At 38.3% G+C, this 23,628-nt stretch overlaps 1 protein-coding gene across 1 annotated transcript in view; it reads left to right on the top strand.

Annotated features, from left to right (window-relative positions):
• Window positions 1–1,452: 1,452 nt before the first annotated feature.
• Window positions 1,453–23,628, top strand: part of NOS2 (nitric oxide synthase 2) — a 66,556-nt gene continuing 44,380 nt past the window's right edge. The window contains exons 1-10 of the mRNA XM_073667776.1: window positions 1,453–1,553; window positions 6,472–6,662; window positions 10,061–10,133; window positions 12,837–12,959; window positions 14,353–14,501; window positions 14,729–14,891; window positions 15,450–15,541; window positions 18,852–18,993; window positions 20,349–20,488; window positions 21,642–21,816. Coding sequence (XP_073523877.1) covers window positions 6,547–6,662; window positions 10,061–10,133; window positions 12,837–12,959; window positions 14,353–14,501; window positions 14,729–14,891; window positions 15,450–15,541; window positions 18,852–18,993; window positions 20,349–20,488; window positions 21,642–21,816 — 1,173 coding nt within the window. The 5' untranslated portion in view covers window positions 1,453–1,553; window positions 6,472–6,546. The remainder of the gene's footprint in view (window positions 1,554–6,471; window positions 6,663–10,060; window positions 10,134–12,836; window positions 12,960–14,352; window positions 14,502–14,728; window positions 14,892–15,449; window positions 15,542–18,851; window positions 18,994–20,348; window positions 20,489–21,641; window positions 21,817–23,628) is intronic.

Below are 23,628 nucleotides of genomic sequence, written 5' to 3'. Positions count from 1 at the left end.
GTACCGTGTGGTGCTCACCCGTATGGCCGGTGACTCGGGGCCTTCTAATGGCTTCCGCTCCACGATGGCGGTGCTGGTCCCACGCGTGTGACCGTGCCTTCGGGCTTCTTGGCCAGAGGACCTGAAATCCCCTGCCTGACGGATTCTGCTGCTGGGTAGGAGTTAGTCCCCACAGCCTCGGACTCCGGGTCCGGTAAGAAATCTTCTCAGTCAGGGCGAGCTCTGCAGCTGCCAGCCCCTGACTCGTAGTAGTATTGCTCCCACTGAGCTTCTGCTGTTTCTTCCTATGCTGCTTCTTGTCTCTACTCTCCTTGACTGACTAACCCTGCTTCAGCCCCGGGTTTATATAGGGGAAGTTCTTCCCCTCCCAAGACTGGGCAGGAGGTGTGGCATGCACAGGATCCCTGACCAAAGGACCTCCCACCTGCTCTCAGACATAACATTACATTACTGTGGAAACCAGACCCCTGGGGTGCCACACCAGCACCATAGCACGTTGTCAAAATATCTAGAGTGCAGAAACCAGTGACGTCACTTGCAGGGGTGGCGCTTGTCACTGATTGCCGGGTATTCTGACAATGCTCTCCGGTGCCGGCTCGTTACTCCTGATCTGAGCCGGCAACAAAGAGCGCAATGTCATTGTGCACATGACACAGTGCACAGCCCACTGGTACTAGCCCAGCCCCTGAAATGAGTGTCACTGATAATGCTTTGTTTTTGGGAGGGGGCAGGGGTTGTGGCAGTGACCGCAGCCTTTGCACCCTGATGATGCTTCATTTGAGTATTCCAGCATGGTTTGGGATTCTTAAAGGAAGTGTCATCAAAAAGGAATTAAAAAAAAAAAATAGAAACACAATAAGAAGGTGTAGTTAGGGAAGGAGAGGGAATTTTTAATTCAAGTACATTAGAAAATAGTTTAGCTTATGGCGGAGAATAGATAAGGATTTAGGATGAAAATTACTTTGAACTTCAGAACATCTCATTAACATGCAAAATATTTTATGCATGCAAATCCTGGGCAGAAATTTCAACTCCATCATGTAATCTAGTGACATCTAGTGGTGAAGAAATGCATTTATCAGTTGTATAGTGAATAATGCTGTAAAGGAACTCTGAACACCCCTCATCTGGTAAGGGATAATAATGAGTGATGATAAGGGATAATAATAAATAATAATAATCTGATAAATTACTATTCCTAACACCTGGTTAACAGATTGTTATTAAGTGACACTATTTGCCCACAATTATCATAACCATCATAACTATGTCTTTATAGTTGCTACACAAGCAGCTTTAATATTATGGCAGCTTCTGACTCATGTTTACCAATCCTTAAATAACTTCCTTTTTTATTTCCGTCTCATGAGTTAATACGATTGAAAGAAACTGAAGGATTTTCCCAGAAGTTATTTAACAGAAGAGTTCTGCCCCTTCCAATCCTTCCACCTATAGGGCTTTGACATGGTAAAGGTAGAAACAGACTATATAAGAGTTTTGACTTTATTAGTTTTTTAGACTCTGTGAAAAGATAAACCAAAAGGAACAGTCAGGTAAGAAAATGTCTGCCCCACAGTATTTAACTTGTTTTTCTCACACTTCTTACCTTTGCCTTGACCTTGTCAATGTTGTGTTCTCGCTTTGGCCTCTTGCACTTTTTGTTCACATACCTGTGCCTGTTAGCTGACCTGTTCTTCATCCCTTACAAGTTCTTACAATTTTTTTTTTTTTTTTATCAAAACGCTTAGGTAAAAAGATATATACAAAAAATACCTAAAAGCTTTAAATTTTTTTTTTAGAAAACCCTTACATCATTTTGTGATATTTCCCACTGTCCCATCCCATTCAGTTTTACCCAATTTTTTATTTTATCTTATTATTTTTTTTTATCAAAATGCAGTTTGCTATAGGTAAAGTAAATAAATACAAAAAAGTCCTTAAAAACTTCCACTTGAAATTTATAGTGTATTTTACTAGATAAAACAATGGAGCAAAAATTCCTGAAAGCTTTAAAAAAATTTTTAGAAAACCCCTACATCATTTTGTGATATTTTCCCACTTTCCCATCCCATTGAGTTTCACTTCATTTTTTATTTTGCTATTTTTTTAATCAAAATGCAGTTTGCTATGGGTAAAAATAAATAAATACAAAAAAGACCTTAAAAAACCCACTTGAAATGTATGGTGCATTTTACTAGAATAAACAATGAAGCAAAAATACCTGAAAGCTTTAAAATCATTTTTTAGAAAACCCCTACATCATTTTGTGACACTTTCCCACCTTCCCATCCTGTAGTTTCACCCATTTTTTTTTATCAAATCACATCTTGCAATAGGTATGGGTTGTTTTCCCCCCAAAATATTTTCCCATAGTCTTCTCTATAGGACATGAAAACAAAAAAAAAATGCTTGTAAAAAACCCATGTGAAATTCATGATGTTTTAAGCACTAAAAAATACAGAAAAATACCTAAATAGTTTTTAAGAAAACACTAATTAATAACTGCTATAACACAAAGAGATTAAAAACTTTTCCCTAATTTCTGCTGTGGCCTCCAGTGTCCTACACAGTGGCCTCTGAAGTCCTGTGCGGTTACATGATGTCCATGGTATCATGATTTATGGCTGCTAGGGTCATAGATCACCGTAATTGTCATGTCACTACTGTATACAGAGCACCAGATAAAAGACACGGTTGGGGGTTGCAGTCGTGGTAGGCGGCATGTTCTATATGACAAGGTTCACACGTCACTTATTTGGTGCAGATTTTAATTGAAGGTTTGTAAATTGAAAGAAGCAGCATTTCTGTATCTAAAACCCAGACAAAATGACAGTGGTATTTTATATTTTGTGCCTCAAGGCAAAAACATCTGAGAAATCCCACCCTGCATACTTCTGACGTATGGCCATTCTATTTAAGTCTGGGGCGCCTCTATAGCAGAAGCGGAGCATAGGAGAGCTACCTGTTCTAGACAAAGGGACGGGAATATATTCGTATCTGTTTATGGGCTGGAATAAGGAAAAGTCCCACTTATAAAGGAACAGAGCCTTATATTTAACAGGTAGGACATTGTTGTAGGCGCTAAGGCAATTAGGACTAATGCTGTCATATAATACCTTTCTGTACATTATAAAGGACAGTTCTTGTTTAATTTACACAACTAGGAAAACATGTGAAGTAAGAATGTGTAAAATTGTACAAGTTAGAGCTTTGATCCGGGCACTAATCAGAAGGAGATATAAATCGGACCAAGATTAGAACGCAATGCATGGACTGACTGCCAGCTCTCTCTCCCGACCCGAGCGTGACAGTTTCATATATTTCTATGCAGCTATCACAGTCGGGCGGGCCGCCGGCCAGTCCAAGCACTGCGGTCTGATTTATACGGCCGTCTGACTGCTCCCTAGTTGTAACAAGCCCTGTATCTGTGTGTCCATGACATGTCCAGGACAAATACTTATACGCTGGAAGTAAAGAATAAGGCTATGTGAACACCAAGGTTTTTTTAAGGAGTTTTATGAGGCAATCCACTCTAAAATCCTCCTTTAAAAAAATGTTTGAAAACGTCCTATTCATCCACTTTCCTGTTCGTATGAGAAGTTTTCTTTAGTGTATTTTCTCCTGTAAAAGTTTTTGCAGCAGTGCATGTCACCTCTTAGAAGTAGATCCAGATCAAATTATTAGTTCCAAACGAGGCATTGTTGAATCAAAGGGCTGCAAAAACACATAAGGAAATAAAACACTTCCAAAATGCTTCAAAATCGCTTTAGGAGGCACATCAGAAAAACTTAAACTACTCAAAAAACTTCTCCAAAAAGGAGCGTTATATGAACTGGTCCTACTTAAACAACTTTTTGTTTTAAAGTTCTAAAAAAAACTCTGTGTGAGTATAGCCTAAGGGTATGTTCACACTGAGTCTTTTTGCTGAGTTTTTGGAGTGGAAAACCAGGAGTTTTGTGTCCTTTGAGAGGAATCGGAAACTTTTCACTCAGTTGCTGATCCAAAAAAACTCAAGTTTTTTGGCACTTTGTAATTTTGTTTTGTTCTGAAGCAGAAGTGCTGTAAGTATTGATGCATTGCTTCTTTTTAGGGTGCAGTTAGACGACTGTATAAATCGGACCGAGATTGGACCCCAATACACGGACTGGCCTTCGTCTCTTTCGAACCAAGTGTGACAATATCATATATTTCTATGCAGCTGTCACGCTCAGGTCAGGAGAGTCACTGGCCAGTCCGTGCATAGTGGTCCGATCTAGATCCAATTTATATGGCCGTCAGACTGTCCCCTTACATGTGGAAAAAATACAAGTAGAAAAAAACAGCACCATGTGCACTATACTTTAGGTATGATTTCCCATTGGAAAGTATATGAAACTTATTCAAGGAGTATTTGAAGTGGTTTGTCATGTGGATTTTCGAGCAGAAGCATCTCCAAAATCCACATAAAAACATTGGCCTATACGCACATAGTTTTTCAAGGAGCTTTTGGAGCAGAATCTGAGTGAAAATGGAGGGAAAACTTGCCCAATCCTCCTCTAAATCTTAAAATTCCTCAAAAACTTTGATTTTCTGCTCAGAAAACTAAGGGAAAACACTGCATGTGTGCATAGCCTAAAGGCTCTTATTGCACAACAGCAAGGAGAGCTCTTGAAAACTGTGAAGACCTGATTTAGTCTTTTTAATGGGATCATCACTTGTAATGTAGAAGAAAAAAGTAATAGAACCATTTACCAACACATTGATTTGGAAATATTTCTTTTTGTAATGTTTCCATTATTTCGAAGAATAAAAGAAATATGGAAAGGAGAACAGATCCCTCTGACGCCACAGACATCTGACTAAATTGCAATGGTTGAGCGTAATGAAGTTTCGATATTGCAATCTCAGTCACCAATATGTCTTCTGGGTGTAGCCTAGACATGTGAACCTAGAAGTTACTATGCAAATATCTTGGGTTTCATATACTTTGTGGGCAAATTGGAATCACACAGAAAAAAAATATATCAGCCATAATTATAATTATCAAAAATTTGTCCTTAGTAAAATAAATACCCGAAGACTTAGGCTACGTTCTCATGATGAGATTTTAGTTTTTTTTTAGCTTTTTGATGTTGCAGATTTTCTGCACCATTTTTGCACCCATTAAAGAGGTACTTTTACATTGATGACCTATCCTTAGGATTGGTGATCAATGTGTGATCAGCCGGGGTCTGACAAACAACACCCCCGCCGATCAGCTGCTATCGGTGTTGGCGACCGCCGGAAAGAAGTACTTACTTGCGGAGCTGGCCGTCTTCTGATAGTGGCCGCAGGGTTCTACACATCCGCCTTCTATTGATTTGAATAAGAGGCGTTGCAGTACCTAGCCTCGGCCACTAACAGAAGATGGAGCAGCTCGGCAAATGAGTACTTCCGGCCACCACCGATAACAGCTGATCGGCCGATCAGACATTAATGACCTATCCTAAGAATAGGTCATCAATGTAAAAGTAGTGCGGACCACCTCTTTAAGTAAAATAGGTTACTTACTTGCAGTTTTTTTAAAACATGCAGCTTAAAAAAACTCACCAAAAACTCATTGTGGGAACATAGCCTTAGGCTGCGTGCCCACGTTGCGGATTACAAGCGTTTTTGATGCGGATTTTCCACAGCGTAAACGCTTGTTAATCCGCACCCCATGGTCCACAATGAGAATCCGCAAGTTCTATGCCCATGCTGCGGATTTTTCTGCAGCGTTTATGCTGCGTTCAAAAATCCGCAGCATGTTCATTAATTTTGCGTTTCCGCATGCGGAATTGCCTTATTCAATGCATGAAAAAATGCAAGGCAATTCCGCATGTCGAAAACGCGTCAAAAACGCGCGATAAACGTGTGCGGAATTCCGCATGCGTTTTTCCGGGAGAGGACATGCGGAAATGAAGCAGAAATTTTCTGCTTCATTTCCGCAACGTGGGCACATAGCCTTATGATGACATGCACAGATGCAGGAGAGCAGAGTTTGATGTAAAATGTGCTTTGATAGCAAAATGTTTTATATGTAGTTAGCTATTGGGAAAAATGCAAGAAATGTCAGGAACAATGTGGCTTTTAAGTAGAACTACAAGTTCCAGTGAACTAATTTATACTTTATACTCTAGGACCTGCACTTCTACTTAGTCTCTCCCAATCCAATTGTGTGTCACATAAAAAAAAAAATAGAATGGTAATTCTGGTTATTTAAAATTAATCCCTAGATAACCTATTTTCAGAGCTAACAGACAAAAAAAAGTTATACGTAGGAAACCCTGGAACTGATAATGATCTTTTTAGTAGAATATGCTTTTTACAACAGCCCAATTAGCCTTGAAGGTCATGTATTTAAAGTGCAGAGGATGTCACCCTGTATTACTGTGAGAAAAAAAAAAGGTTTCCTGGACTAATAGCAGCAACTTTTTTTTTCTTTCTGAAACTTGGTCCTATTTGTTTATCCAGAAGACCAGCCCTCCAGGGAGATTTTTTTTTTTTTGCACCTTGTGTAAGATCTGTCTTATCGCTGAGACTTGAACAATGATGTGCCCATGGAAGCTGCATCTAAAATCTGGAAACATCAAGAAAAAAAAGTCATATGATGTAATAGAAATAGATCTGAACAACAACCTGGCCAAGAATGAGGAGCATCCCAGGTAAGAAGAACGTCCCTAACATAGGTATTTCATTATTCATTTTATCCAGTTCTAAGGATTTTATTGAAGTTAAAGTTTCAATTGTTTCAATTTCTCCTATATACAGTAATGAACTTCGATATTTTATAATGAAAATAAATATGGAGAATTTTGCAAAATGTATTCTTATCAATGACTTTTTAGAGGCTGCCATAATGTTAACTAAGCAAATAATAACGAAAAATATAAGAAAATAAATACTAGTAGATGTATAACATATTTAATACAAAATATTAATAATTAATACTAATACCTTATAATAATCGCATTCCTTTTGTGTTTGCTTATTTACTTTAATAGATGTACATTATTGTAATGATACCTTATATGTAGGTTGATAATATTTACTACTGTCACATACTCTAAGACATTTTCTTACAATCAGTGAAAGATATCCCATGTGGTTGGATTTTTTTAATCCATAGGTAATAAACAGGTAGGAGCCATAGTAAGGGTATGTACAGGCGTTGAGTATTTGCAGCAGATTTTTCTGCAATAAAAACCAGTGTGTTGGTAGGAAAGACGCTGCATAAAATATGCACGTCTTTTGCATGCTGTTTTTATGCATTTTTCCCCAGTTCATTTGAATGGGTGAAAAATGCTGCAAAAACACAGAATTGATATGCTGCAGAAGTGAAAAAATAGGTTCAAATCTGCAAAGAAAAAATAAGCATGTGCATGGGGTTTCAGAAACCTTATTCATTTTGTTAGTATTGTAATATATTGAGTTAATTCCGTGGCGAGTACTCAGTGAGTAAACCAGCCCTAATGCTGCAACTCATAGGTGAGACCCCCTCAGTTGATGTGCCCCCAATTATAATATATTCTATTGTGATCTCCAAGATCGTTTTTAACTTACGCTGATTAGAATCTGAAAATCATGAGTGAAAAACAGAGGTGTCTTCTAGTGAAACCGCACTAAAGGGCGGTACAGGAAATCTGATGGGAACCCTCCTTAGAAATGTTCTCAAATAGAAACTGATATGTCAGATGAAGTGATGATTATAGATGAACAGCTTAGAATTGATGTTTATACTTTCAATGTAGCACTGAATATACTGTTACTCTGTAGCAAGCATCATACAGTATTATTCTGTATGTGACATACTGTACAGTATTTACAGACATAGTAATGATTATATCAATCATTTATAATAGAAACCAGTTTCTCGGATCCTGCAGTTGCTTTATTTCAATTCAACAAGAAATTTTCCCAGATTTATTGCTATTTTTTCCAACTTTAGAGTATTTTAGATCTTCAGCATTAGAGACAATGTAACCACTTTAGTATACGTGAACTTAATAACTGTAATTTTTTTATTTATCAAGCTTTTGGCAAGATTTTTGCAACATTTCTATCAGGACCAATGCAGTTTCCTTGTTTTATTATTATTTTTTATACAGGGATTTTTTTTTCAATTTTTTTTACAATTTGTAGGTTTATTATTTGAAAAAAAATAATTATTCTGTTGTCAGTTTTTTCAAAAAATATTTAGGACTTGATACAAAGTGTTAACATCAGAAATCTTATTAAAAAAAAACTTGCAAATAAGCAACATTTTTGCGCAATGGAGAGTTGAGCAAACAATTTTTTGCAACTTTTGGTGTTTTCATGCCAGTTTCAAGCACCTCTACCAAAATGGGCACATATGGAGGAGTCAGGGCAGGAAGGGGTGTGGCTATGCCTGCCTGTCAAATTTACCAAAGAGCTGGCGTTCTGTACGCCAAAAATGCTTCTCCAGGACTGGAGTAAAATTTCTGGCGAGGGACTCAAAGACCCACGCCACTGAGAAGAAGCACCAAATTACTAACTTAAGCTGGTTTTAATGAATAGATCTTTCAATAATAATAATTTCTACAATTGGATGCGTTTAAATAAAATGTTCCTGTGCTGAGATAATCTTATAAATGTGCCCCTGCTGTGTACTGTGTAATGGCTGTGTCTGACCGTGCAGGAACATGGTCTGATCATACCACATCTCCTGGGCAGGGAAGGACGTAGAATAGTATGCAGACAGGACAACATGGGATCACAGCTGATTCTTTTTGTGAGATATGCAAATTGTCTCTTCAGAGAGGAAGAAGACTTGAACTCTAGTGCCACCTACAGGAAGTAGCAATCCTAAAAGTCAATAGTGACCCTTTAAGGAGCCTTATCACATGACTTAGGATATGTAAGCCAGAACCAGAAACTCAATTTGCAGACACTGTGTTTCGGGGTACTGCCCCTCGTCAGTGCAAAGTGTGAGTTCTGGTTTGGCTGGTTGAGAGGCGTCAGACCGGTATCTAAGGGGTAACATTTCTCCTTGCGGAGAGTGACATGTTAAGCATGTGAGGTAAAATATTTCCCTGCCTGTTTTTAAACAATGTGTTACTTCAAAGAAAGAATCATCTGTGATCCCATGCTGTCCTGTTTGTATCCTCTTTTGCTTCCTCGCCTGCCCAGGAGCTGTGGTATGATCAGACCATGTTCCTGTATGGCCAGACACAGCCATTACACAGTACACAGCAGGGGCACATTTATAAGATTATCTCAGCACAGGAACATTTTATTTAAACACATCCAATTGTGGAAATTATTATTATTCCAAGATCTATTAATTAAAATGAAGTTTTGTTTGTGGGAAAACCCCTTTAAGCGTCATGCACATCTCTTAATGAACTCAGCGCATTTTATTCCTGCATGCTTACCATGAACACTGGAATATGAAATGCCTCAGGGCGTAAGACTATTTATTTGTGTTGCTCATCAACATGGGGTATCTTCTGCCTGCCTGGTTTCGTTTTATGTTGTCTATATTTAAGAAAGTAAAAATCTTGTGAACATGGGCCTATGGGAACATTACAGTACACATTGGGAAAAGCTCCCGATAGATGCAATGTTCACATCGCATTAGACATTTTTACATCATGGTGAATGATTCTTGCATCAGTCTCCAATAAATGATGTTCAGTGACCTATTGGGAGATATTGAATTCAAACAATGGGGTCCCCTCTTCTATTACACAGGTTCATATATTCAAAGCAAAGAGTTGATTTTCAGATTAGAGAACCTGGTGCAACTGTGGATTAAAAGCTCAGTCATTTAAATCCATGGGAGTCATTTTATTCTTCAATTTTTTTGGGGGGGGACATTTGTAGTTTATGATATTATATGATCAGTTTATTCGACTTGTCACATCCCATTAAGGAGTGAAATGTTGTATCTGGAACAACAAAGGGGAAGCAAATATCATATGTAAATATTACCCAAGATAAAATAGAATATTTGAATAAAAGAAAGACACATGAATGTGTCTAAGTCTTAAATTATTACTGCTCACTATTAACCACCCGGGGTCATTTTATTTTTTTTTAGTTCGCTGAAACAAGAGGATGTCAAATCCAATGGCACAAAAAGTGATATGGCCGAAATTAAAGCAGGGTTAGAGGTAAGTGATAAACGATCAGCCAGTTTTGTCTGCAATAATTATTGTAGCTGGTGCCACAGATACAGATATATCCTATAAAACAGTATAAAATATGTAAGAAATAACAAATTTGTGTTTGCAATCTGATTATTGTAAGCAGAAAATGATATAATTTAAATCAGGGTTCATTATAAATATACTGTATACAGCACGATAGCAACACAGTACACAAAGATAAGACTTGGTATGCAGCTTGTCAGGTCACTTCATAGTCACCTGGAGAGGAGGCGGTATTCCACCTATTCCTGGTGACTGTCATAATCTATGGTATTACTACACTGGCAGTGTTGGAAGAGTAGCGTAGATGGATCGGTAATATATGAAAAATCATTCAGCCTGCTTTAGAAAACAAAAATAATGTACACCCATGTATACATTATTTTTCTTTTTTTGAGCAGGCAGGGTAATGTTTCAAATATTTTTTAAATGGTGGTTAGCTCTTTTAAACTGGTCATTTTTATTGTATAATTGTCACCAGATTCTGCCAAATTAATTGAAAATACCTTTCTGCTTCTATTCCAGGCATTGTGGAATAATGCCCTTATAGCTGGCACAGATCCAGAGTGATATGACACGTCGCAGCTCTCATTTCACAGCACTGTCTCTTCTGCTCTCCTCCCCCTCTACACTGACAGTGCTGTGAGATGAGAGCTGTCGCATATCATATAAACTGCTCTGTATCAGTGCCAGCTATCAGAAAAGTATTCCCTAATGCCTGAGATAGTTACAGAGCAGTGTTTTCTCTGTAACAATTTTATGTAGATGGCAGGAGGGAGGAGCTAGAGGCAGAGCTCCTCCCACCTCCTCCCCTTCTATCTAGATAGAATCCTATCTGTAGCAACTGTCATCTCCTATCTCAGTAATGGGAAAGTTCTTTCTTCACTGAATACAGATTTTACCTCACAATTGAGATTTTTGATAATGACTGATCAATTTTGGCAGAAAAAGAAGTACATTTTTCTGATAAGATATATTACAAAGTTGCTTATTTTCATGTGTACTATTGATTTATGAAATAAAAATTAAAATGATGGTCACTCTTTAACCTCTTCACGCCTCGGCCCTTTTCTATTTTTGCGCTTTCGTTTTTTACAATATCGAGTACTGGAAAATGGGAAAAAAATTCAAAGTGCGGTGAAATTGCAAAAAAAAGTGCAATTCCACAGTTGCCTTTTTTTTTTTACCATGTTCACTAAATGCTAAAACTGACCTGCCATTATGATTCCCCAGGTCATTACAAATTCGTAGATACCAAACATGTATAGGTTCTTTTTTATTTTATTGGTGAAAAAAAAATCCAAAGTTTGTAAAAAAAAAAAAAAGTCGCCATTTTCCGAGACCTGTAGCGTCTACATTTTTCGGGATCTGGGGCCGGGTCAGGGCTTACTTACGGCCAAGCTGCTGTTTTTATTGATACCTTTATGCGGTAGATACTATGTTTTGATCGCCCGCTATTGCATTTTATTGCAATGTTGCGGCGACCAAAAAACGTAATTCTGGTGTTTTGATTTTTTTTCTCATTATGCAGTTTACCGATCAGATTAATTATTTTTATATATTGATAGATCGGGCGATCCTGCACACGGCGATACGAAATAAGTGTATATTTGTTTTTTTTTATTGTTTTATTTTGAATGGGGCAATAGGGGGGTGATTTTGATTTTTATATTTTTTTAATTTTTTAAATATTTTTAAAAACATTATTTTTTTACTTTTCACATGCTTCAATAGTCTCCATGGGAGACTAGAAGCTGCGATCATCTGATCGCCTGTGTTGCATATAGCAATAGCAGGGCTTCAGCCCTGCTATGTGTAACAAAAGTGCTCATCTGCTATTATGCTCATAGCATCCCGTGTTCATGTGACGTCCTTCCGCCGCTGCCATGTTAAATGCCACTGGTTTAGATTGACAGCAGCATTTAACATGTTAACAGCCGCGGGTGGATCGCGTACGGCACATGTCGTGAAAGGGTTAATTGGGGGAGTTGTTTTTTTTTTTTCCCTGTATGACGCCCCCTGCTTATGATTGGTCAATGCCACTCAGGGGTAAAAGAACACGCCCTCAGAGAGGAATCTCTACTAACACCCCTTGGTTGAATGGGAAATTAGCATATAAACTTCACAAGCTAAAATCTCCACCACAAAGATAAGAAATTGAAAAAAAACAAAAAAACACCTCAGTGTTTTATTTAGCTCTGCAGTCTGTATTCCATGATGTGGCCAGTTTAACATGCTCATGTTGGTGAAAGGCCCTTTTTAAACAATGGGTAATTTTCTGATAATAGATTCCATTTAAGGGAAACTGGAGAGTGGAGGCTGATAGGGGTTTGGGGCCTCTGACCTGGCACCTTTTAGTCCTCACTGTAACTCGGCCCTGATTTTATCACTCAAACAAACAGTTTAGCGAGTTACATATCATGAGCATAAAATTTTTAATATCTTCATATTTCCAGCACATATTTTATTTAGGATTAAACTACATCCTCATCCGCCCTCATTCCACTCTTATCAGTTTGACCACCTGAAAATTCAAATAGCGCTAATCTTACTCTTCAAAGGCCATGTTCCTGCCCTGATTTGGAAATCTGGACAGTGTCACAACAGGGGAGGATATTCATCTCTTATCTATCATTTTTCTGATAACTATATTTTTTTTCACTTCAGAAGAGTGCTCCGGAAAATCATGGACATTCATGCAAAAAAATGGTTTGCCCCAAATATTTAAAACTAAGAAACTATGAGAATGGAAAGATTTTGCAAGACACATTACATCTGAATGCGAAACAGGTATGTTGTATGGTACCAAATCTGCCATACCATCATTCTAATCCATCTTGGATATCAATTTCGGCAACATTGTTAATTGCAGCAAATCTTTTGGTTGACGCGGCTTACACAGATCAATACAAGAAGAATTGTGTAGGGGCCTTTGGGAATACTATTTCGGTGCCACCACAGACATTACTCAATTCTTCTTGAAATCAATGGATAGTCCGAATAATACATGGCTGTGCTGGGGTACTCTTTTACGTGACTATCTACTCTGTCTTCTGGATCCTGAGCAGAGGACTCATTAAGTCAGTTTTCCTATAATCTGCCTTTCACAAGAAAACAATTAAATTGTAGGATTCTGCAGTATAATTGTTTTTGTAAATTACTCTGTTAGCGTTTTTTTGCTGGTAACCTGCATTATGGACCTCCAGAGGTCCGTGCCGCAAGCTACACTAAACTTTGTAGCATCCTGCTCGCCACTCTTAGCTACCGTCTTCCTTGAGCGTTGTAAAATCCCATGGCGCTCGTTTCTGCACTGAAGATGGTAGCATAGCAGGAGGAGAATGACGCTCCTTAGTTTAGTGTAGCCCGCTGCATAGACTTCAACCGGTCTATGCTGTGGGTTATCAGCAAAAAACTGTAATAGAATGATTGAAAAAAGTGTGAAATGTGAACAGTAAAAAAATAAAGGAAAAAAAGCAATAGCAAAAATCCCTTTTTTCAATATTTGAATCCAAAAAAAATGTATGTAAATCACATATTAATTTATATAAACATGCATATAACTATAATGAGGGCAGAGGTTGCGGTTACATCCAGGACTAGGAGCATAAGTGGGCCCCAAATGTCCCTTTGGCCGATTGGAGAGGCCGAATACTATTAAAGACCCATGTTAGTTAGGAGCCCAGTTGAATATTTTTGCATAGAGGCTCACAAGCTTCCACTGTATATGACAATAGACCACTTGATATGAATCCTTAAACAGCACTTAAAAAAATAGTACAATTTCTCCGGCATGAAATACAGGACGTACATCCATGTCAGTGAAAAGAAAAAGTTATGGCTGCTAAAATGCAGAGAGTCAAAAACAATTTATTTTTTAAAAAGGCTAGTCATGAAAGAGAACCTGTCAGCAGGATTTAGCACTATAAAATAAAGCCATGCTCATAATTAATGGCGCTGTGATGTCATTAGAACAAAACTTTAGAAGATGCTTATTCAACAACCATTGATCGGATTCCTTCAGAACAGGTATTAGAATAATCAGCATCACAGTGCATTATGGCTATGGTTTAGTACTAAATCCTGCTGACAGGTTCTAGGCTTGGTCATAAAATGTTTATTAAGCCTGTTATCTCCTATGGCGCTAAAATGATGATAATTGAATGAATCACAATTTTCTTTGCAGAACCTTAGCTGTAAGTCTACTGTTTGTCATGGATCAGTAATGAATACTAAGTGCTATATGAGAGGTCCAAGGGACAAGCCGATACCGCAGGATGTTCTGCTACCTCAAGCCGTAGAGTTCATTAATCAATATTACAAGTCTTTCAAAGAGTAAGTTATTTGTAGAGGTGATTTAGGTCCAGAAAAAGCTAGCACAGAGTTGTCTCTTCCAGCTCCAAGGCCCCAAAAGCAAAACGTGGAACATTGCCCCCAATATGCCATCTGCCATTTACAGTATTCTTGAGGCCCCTTCATACACCAGGTCCAGGTCCTAGTTAGGTGTCTACTAATATTTCATTTTTTTTAACTTGACTGTAGAAATCTTTAATTCATTTCAGGCCCCAAATCGAAAACTACCTTAATAGACTGGAAACTGTTACCAAAGAAATTGAACTTATCGGAACCTACCATCTAACATATGAGGAGTTGGTATTTGCAGTTAAACAGGCGTGGAGAAATGCCCCCCGATGCATAGGCCGGATCCAGTGGAATAATTTGCAGGTAAATTGAGCTTCAGTACTTTTACAGCTGCTGGTGTCTGCTGCCAGTCCCCTGGCTTCCCTTTCTAGCAAGGGTCATCATAAGGAGACTGCTGCAGCCAATCGGTGGCCACTGATTGGCGGCCGCAGTAAAGTTCTTTCTGAGGCAAGAGAAAGTCTCTTTCCTCCAGCTCGGACAGAATATTATCGTTGCAGTCAATCAGTCACTTCACCTTTTGTCAAAAGTGGAAGCCAAGAGACCTGAAGTGGAAACCGGTAGCGGTACAGAGGAGCAGCAGGGACAGCTAGTTGAGTATGTTTTTTTATTTTAGCACTGCTAAAGTTACCAACCCCTTTATGAAAAAACATATTATTTGACATGCGCCATTTTGAAGCAGTGGCATCAGAGCCGCACTTATAAAAGTACCCAAGATTGTTTCGCAATTTTCATTTTTGCTGCCCTTAAGTTCTAACACATTTTTGGGGGTTTCAGGAAATGATCTCCGAATGGTGAAATATCACTTTTTTAAGGTATTAGCATGCTAAAGTAAATGAATCATATTCCATATTTCTATTAAAGGTGTTTGATGCCAGACAGTGCAAGACAGCTCAAGATATGTTCCAGCTCATCTGTCGCCATATAAAGTATGCCTCAAATGGTGGAAACATAAGGTAAGGTTTTTGTAAAGGATTTTTTTTCTTATAAAATTCTAAATGTTATTTACAACTTTATTCTACATCTGTAATGAGAGGTGCAATATTTGTAATGTGTAGAGTAGATGGTTAACGTGAACTTATCATTCTACCTGTGTATTTACTGTAAAAATAAGAAATTGATCTATTAACCCCTTTACCATCTTGGGGTTTTCCCTTTTTGCTCTCTGTCTTCCCAGAGCCATAACTTTTTATTTTTCGGCCAATATGGCCACATGAGGGCGATTTTTTTTACTGGACGAACAACACCATTGGTTTTACCATCTCGTGTACTGCAAAACGGGAAAAAAATTCAAAGTGCAGTGAAATTGCAAAAAAAAGTGCCATTCCACAATTGTTTTTTTGCTTTGATTTTTTAACCATGTTCACTAAATGCTAAAACTGACCTGCCATTATGATTCTGCTGGTCATTATGAGTTTGTAGACACCAAAAATGTGTAGGTTCTTTTTTATTTAAGTGGTGAAAAAAAAATCCAAAGTTTGCAAAAAATGTTGCCATTTTCCGAGACCCGTAGCGTCTCCATATTTTGGGATCTGAGGCCGAGCTGACGTTTTTATTGATACCATTTTGGGATAGATACAGTGTTTTGATCGCCTGTTATTGCATTTTATTGCAATGTTGCGGCAACCAAAAAAACGTAATTCTGGCATTTTGATTTTTTCTCTTGTTACGCCGTTTTCCGATCGCATTATTTCTTTTTATATATTGATAGATCAGGTGATTCTTAATGCAGCGATACCAAATATGTGTATATTTAATTTTTTTTATTGTTTTATTTCGAATGGGGCAAAAGGGGGGTGATTTGAACGTTTAGATTTTTAATTTTTTTTTAATATTTTTAAAAACATTTTTTTTATTTTTAACTTGCTTCCATGAGAGACTAGAAGCTGTGATCATCTGATCGCCTGGGTTACACATAGCAGGGCTTCAGCAAAAATGCTCACTTGCTATGAGCGTTGACCTCTTGGCGGCGCTCATAGCATCCTGGCAATGGCAACCGCAGGGGTCTCCTGCAGACTCCGGGTTGTCATGCCAACCAACCCATCGGCGACACGCGGTCATGTGACACGGGCGCCGATGGGTGGGATTAGTAACGCGCTTCCGACGCGGCCATGTTAAATGCCGCTGTCGGATATTGACAGTGGCATTTAACATGTTATCAGCCACGGGTGGATCGCGATTCCACCCGCGGCTGTTAGGGGCACATGTCAGCTGTACAGATCAGCTGTCATGTGCTCGAAAACATGCGGGCTCAGCGCCAGAGCAAGCATGGAGTGCAGGGATACGACCTTTGGACATACTCATGTTTCCAAGGTCATAAAGGGGTTAAAATATACTAAAACTATGATTAAAGCACCACTCCAGTGTTTTTTTTTTTACTTTCAGCGCTGGAGTGGTGCGACTAATCTAAGCTCTCTGACCCTAGTCTTAACACCACACACCGTCTGCAGCACTTCCTGGAGCTGCTGTTGTTCTACGTCTCCATCTTGTGACCACAACTTATGATTGACCAGAAGTCAGAGGTAATGGTCACAAGCTTTCAGTGTAAGTCTATGGGATCCTAGTTCTGGCCTCGTCCTGGCTCTCCTAGACTTACATTGTGTAGTGACTTCTGACTCACCCAGCAAACACTAGAGCCATCCAGCAGGTCACAACCTGCAGAAGATGACCAGAGTGGCGCCGAAGGTGAATACTGTGGCTTGTAAGTATAAGACAAGAGTCAGGGACATTAGATTAGAAGCACCATTCCAGTTCTTTAAACAAGCTTTAAACAAGCTGCAAAGTTGCCACAATTTTTTTTAGATACACTGATCGCAATATAAACCCAGATGCAAATATATACAAACTTTTATAAAGTTAGATCCACTTTTAAGCACTATTTTCTAGTTTCTGTCCTAGGCCTAATTCTGATGTCCATGCTTCACATACGAGATCTATCCATGCTTTTCATGGACAAAACATGTTGCCGTAATAGTCAACAGATGGGCACATTCACATGTCAGTTTTTTCTGTGGTCTAAGTGCCTGCAAAAAAAAAAATTATGCCCATTCAAATCAATGGGTCTGTGAAAAAAATGGATAGCATAATTTGCCATCCTTGGGTCACCTGAATGTTGTCTGTTTTTTACTGTTTCATGGGTAGAAGAAATTTTGAATTTTCTTTTTTTTGCATGTGAGAGATACTAACGCCTCACTGATGGTAAACACTGATGCACAGACCAAAAACGTATAGAAATTGGATCTAGCACAATGATGAAAAACAGTCCATTTTTTTCTTGTGCCCAAAAAATGGATGTGTGAATGAGACCTAAATGTAATATGGCGTAACTTTTCAACTACCTCGCATTATGTAAAGATGACACAATACTCAAAACTTTTAGAAATAAGAACTTTTTCAAACACTTGTAGGTAAAAACTATTATCTTAACCCAGTGACTAGGCTAAATTCACACAAACATATAAAAAATTGTTTGATTTTAATTAAAAACAAAAAAATGTTGATTATTCATCTGTATTGTCAACTGTATGCAATTCGTATGGCATCTGGTTTTTATATATCAGTAGTTATTAAAATGTACAAGAACAAATACAGTTTACAATGTTAAAAAATTGCAATGTATCCATAAAAATTGGATGCTATCCAGATAATTAGTATGGGATCCGATTTTTTTGTACACCTATTGACTTGAATAGGTGGGTCTCAACCAAAATAGAGAAGACTAGTGCATGCTGCAATTTTTATCACGTAAGCATTCGATCGGTGAAAAAGTGGTTATCTAAACAGCCCCTATTGAATAATATTGGTCCTAGTGCTGACGGACCAAAAATATGGCCATGTGAGCAAAACCTAAAAAGCATAAGAAACGACAAAGTCTTCTCTTGTTCAATCATGATGATCTTTTACTCTTCAATGGTCTGTGGTTCTTCATTTATATTTAAAGCTGAATTTAAACTTCACTGGGTGAAGCTGAACCCTCAAAATGCAATGAACTCTAATGTGTAATGTTATATGTAGTGTTTCCTCCATCACCCGGTGACTATATGGTGCCTAGTGACATGCTGTCACTGAACTCATGCCTTCTGAGAGTCAACAGGAAACCATGATGCTCCTTGAACTTTGATTCTTATGTATACCCACCAGCAGATGTGATGAGATTATAATTTCATGAGAAAGTTTCTAAAGACTGATGATGAATACACTTTTTCGTGAAATTCAAAGGACTAATTCATTTATTTTACTTGAAAATCCCACATTGTCTTTTCTCAGGTCTGCGATTACTGTATTTCCTCAACGTACTGATGGGAAACATGATTTCCGAGTCTGGAATAGTCAGCTGATAAGATATGCAGGGTATGAATTGGAAGATGGAGCAATCCTTGGAGATCCTGCCAGTATAGAGTTTACAGAGGTATGTGATTCCAAGGACTGGGGACATGCGAAATACATAACCATTCAGCATACTCCATATCATGACATTGGTTACAGCCTTATTCACTCTTACAAAGACAAGGAAAAGCAAGTGATACCATTAGCTTCCTAATCCAACCTGATATGTGAGATGTGGAGAATTTGTTTCGAGTAGTAAGAATGGAAGGGCCCTGTAGATGGCAACAATGGGATTAGGTGCCCTTATAGGATGTCCTTTCTATTTATCTAGTGAGAGGGGTGATTCCTGAACTCCAGTCCTATTCTTGAGGAACCAAACCTAAGCACTGGGGGTAAGCTTGGGCAGTAGCCTAGGTAGACAACAGAACACAGACGGGTCACCATAGTATCACTAAGGGGTGCCCACCCACTGACTTTTGAGCCTTGCTTGTCCCCCTAGTCCCAAGGGTTGGGGAATAGGTGGAGGACCTTTGGAGTGAGCTTAAGTTAGATTGCATGTTATGTACTTTTTATGTAAACGATGTCACTGATTTTTTGCACTTGAATGAAGAAAAACATCATTTCTGGGTAAAATACAATTTTACACGGATTACATAAAACATTCTAGTTAGATTTATGTTCAGGTTTGTTAAGGTTGTCCAAGATTACAAAAAGTTGTTTTTTGCCATAGGCAGTGTCTGGAATTGCAGGCACATTTATTTTTATTTTTAAGGAAATACCTTCTAGAGCAACCTCAGACTCTGTATACAAGGATTACATTTGGTCCTATCTAATGTGACTCCCAACTCTCCCAAAACAGATGATGTAGGGCGAGGGGGAGTGAAGAGCCGAGCTGTTTAAATTTAGATGCCCGCTCCATTTATTGTTCTGGGAGATAAGCTGCTGCCCACAGCTTTTGTTCCTCTCTCCATAGAAAACACATGAACACTTGGCTGATCTGATCATTCATCTGTATGGAGGAATCAGGAGAGATAGCAGTTGGCCAAAATACCATTAGGTATATGGCTCCTTTACAATCGTAGAAATAGATTTTCAGATAACTGCTTTTAGGGTTCCTCACCAGTGTATAAAAATGTGGTAATTGGATTGATCTTAAAGGAGTTGTCCAGGATTAATATATTGATGACCTATCAGTCAAGTGAATAGAAGATAAACAGCAGTACTTGGCAGTGTAAGGCGCTGTATGGTTCTATTCCTTACATTGCTTAGATCCAGCCGCTGTCGGAGCAGATATCAGCTTATTTAATGGGTCTTCGGGTGTTGGATTTATACCACTTGGTCATCAATATGAATGTCCCATACAACCTTTTAAAGAAATACTGAATGCTGATAAAGAATCTTTCACATTTTGTAATGAAATATATACTGTTTTTCTAGTTATGTATACAGCTTGGATGGAAGCCAAAGTATGAGCGGTTTGAGATTCTTCCTCTGGTCCTGCAGGCAAATGGTGAGGACCCAGAACTATTTGAGCTGCCAAAAGATCTAGTATCTGAAGTCGTAATAGAACACCCAAAGTAAGGAATTCAGATCATTTAAAAAATACTTACAAATTTTTGTACTTTTGTATTCGGATATGTACTGTATCTATCATGTATATTTATTGAATTAATGTAAAGATGGATAGATATCTTGGGTTTGTTATAGAGAGGTTATTTAATTAAAAAAGTCTTTATAGAGACAAATCCTCAAAAATCAAGTTTTATAAACTTCTGCTAGCTTATGTTGAAAGATGGACTGGATTTGAAGGCCACCATGTCCTGCTGTACATAAAGATGTCTCTAAAGAGTTAAAGGGGTTGTCCACTACTAGGACAACCCCTTCTTGATCTAAATGTTTGGCCCCAATAAAATGAAAAAGCCTACACTCACCTCCCGTGCCGGTGCCAGCGATGTCGGCACTTGTGGTCCTGAAGCTCCATTGCGGAGGAATGACACGATGCCCAGCGCACAATCAGCGCTGGCATCACTGTCCCCGCCTTCATTCAAAATTGAACATGAAGAAGAAGTCAGAGATTAGCTGAAGCCTGGACTTCCTCTTGATGTTCAAAACGTACGAAGGTGGGGATAGTGATGCCAGTGCTGATTTGGCGCCAGGCACCACGTGTCATTCCACTGCACCAGAGCCCCAGGACCGCGAGTGCTGACACCACTGGAATGGTGCCAGCACGGGAGGTGAGTATATTTTTATTTTATAGGGGCCAACCCCCAAGAAGGGGTTGTCTAGTAGTGGACAACCCCTTTAATGTATACAATTCTATCAGCACCTACTGCTCAACCCCCTGATCTAAATTGTTAAAGAGTCTGTCAGCCCAAAATGACTGTTCAAACTAAGCACAGGTGCTCAATGCATGCTAGGCATGGTCAAACAGTTCAGGAAACCTTCTCACCTACTGCACTTGTTCTCCATCTACCTCCTTTCTTCTCTGGCTCCTGTAAAGCCAGAACTGTCAATCAAAGAAAAGGAGGGTCAAAATAGAACTGAACTGTTTGGCCATGTCAAGTATGCACCAAGAGTCTGTGGTTGGTTTGGACAGTCATTTTGTGATAGCAGATGCCCTTTAATTTTTCATTTTGTGTAACATATATTGTGTAACATATATTGGATATAAATAATAGAGTAGCATAGTAGTATTCTTCAGCTGACTAATAGCTTGTCTTATTTTTACAGATTCGAATGGTTTAAGGATCTTAACCTTAGGTGGTACATATTACCTGCAGTTTCTAACATGCTGCTTGAAGCTGGAGGTATTGAATTTACAGCATGCCCCTTTAATGGTTGGTACATGGGGACAGAAATTGGTGTTCGAGACTTCTGTGATGTTCAGCGGTACAACGTGCTGGAGGTAATGTACTCACACAATGGTTAGCTTGTGCTGAGGGTTGAGGTTAAGGGTTAACTGCTTCATTATTAGGATTACAAAACAAGTGAAACCTTTGCAGCGAGAACAGCAGAGATGACTGAGTGCAGGCATGGGAAAGTAGTGCAACAGGAACTGACACGTAGCCCACCCATTTCTTGTGTGCTCTAAAATGCACTCTAAAAGTAATAGGCGACTGTCATTTTCATCTGAATTAGGAGCCACAAAACAACAAGGGCAGTTTCTTGTCATTACTTATTTTAATCAGCCTGGTTAATTCTGCGGAAGGCATGAAGACTGCCAAATTATACAGAAATGACCCAAATACTATAAAAATGAATAGAAATACTATACTAAAATTATTCAAAAATAAATTGATAAAAATATATCAATATTAACCCCTTCATGACATGGTGATTTTTCATTTTTGTTTTTTCCTCTCCTTCTTCCAAAAGCCATAACTTTTTTTTGTCAATATAGCTATATGGGGGCTTGTTTGTTTGCAGGACAAATTGTACTTTTGAATGACACCATTGATTTTACCAAATAGTGTACTGGAAAATGGGAAGAAAATTCCAAGTGTGGTGAAGATGCAAAAAAAGTGCAATTTCACAACTGTTTTTTGTTTGCCACTTTCAATATATGGTAAGACTGACCTGTCAATATCAATCTCTTGGTCAGTACGAGTATGCAGATACCAAGCATGTATAGTTTTATTTTTATTTAAGTGGTGAAAAAATATATTTGGAAATTTGTAAAAAAAATATATTTTTTTTCACCCTTTTCTGAAACCTGTAACGTTTTCATTTTTTGGTATATGAGGCTGGGAGACAGCTTATTTTTTATGCCCTAAGCAGACATTTTTATTGATACCATTTAGGGGTACGTACGATGTTTTGATCGCCTCTTATTGCATTCTATTGCAATGTTGCTGCGAGCAAAAAAATGTAATTTTGACATTTTGATTTTTTTTTTCATTACCGATCTGATTAATTTATTTGATATTTTGCTAGATCTGACTTTTACGAATGCAGCGATGCCAAATATGTGAATATTTAATTGTTTTATTTTTAATTGGGCAAAAAGGGGTGATTTAAACTTTTAATTTTTTTTATTTTTTTCATATTTAAAAAAAAAAAATCAATTTTTGCCATATTTAATAGTCCCCTTAGGGGACTTGAAGCTACGATCATCTGATCACTTGTGCTATACACAGCAGAGCATCAGCACTGCTATGTATAGTGAAAATCACTATTTCCTATGAATGACAGCTACAGACTAGCTTTCAAAGGAGAATTGACATGACAGGCACAGGGGTCATCAACAGACTCATGACAAACTCTCGGCATCCCACAATCATGTCACGGGTGCGCCGATGGGAGCGTGGAATGACGAGCCCTCCTGCCGAGATGTGTTAAATGTTGCTGTCAGAGATTGATGTATTAGAGGCACATGATAGCTGACTAAATCAGCCATCATGTGCAGAGAAAGATGCGGGCTTGGCATGTGAGCCCGCATCAAAGACGGGGACACGACGTATGACATAAGTTTACGTCATATGTTGTGAAGGAGTTAAAAGGTATATCTTTTTTACATTAAAATACATTATTAAAATATACTAAAAATATAACAAAAATACTATAAAAGTAGTCACTCAGCTATCATGAGAATAAATAACATTTATGGTCATTTTTATTTCTTCTTGGAAAAATACATTTTTGATTTATTATTAGAATATATACTCATGCAGGCAGAAATTTCTGTGATTGTTTCGTTCATTTCCATGCACATGCTGCA

Source organism: Phyllobates terribilis, unplaced genomic scaffold, assembly GCF_046119375.1.
Source record: "Phyllobates terribilis strain yellow unplaced genomic scaffold, ASM4611937v1 Scaffold_2__4_contigs__length_985480577, whole genome shotgun sequence".
NCBI classification, from domain to species: Eukaryota; Metazoa; Chordata; class Amphibia; order Anura; family Dendrobatidae; genus Phyllobates; species Phyllobates terribilis.
Note: the sequence above shows the minus strand (reverse complement) of the source record. Positions and strands in the feature narration are given on the sequence as shown.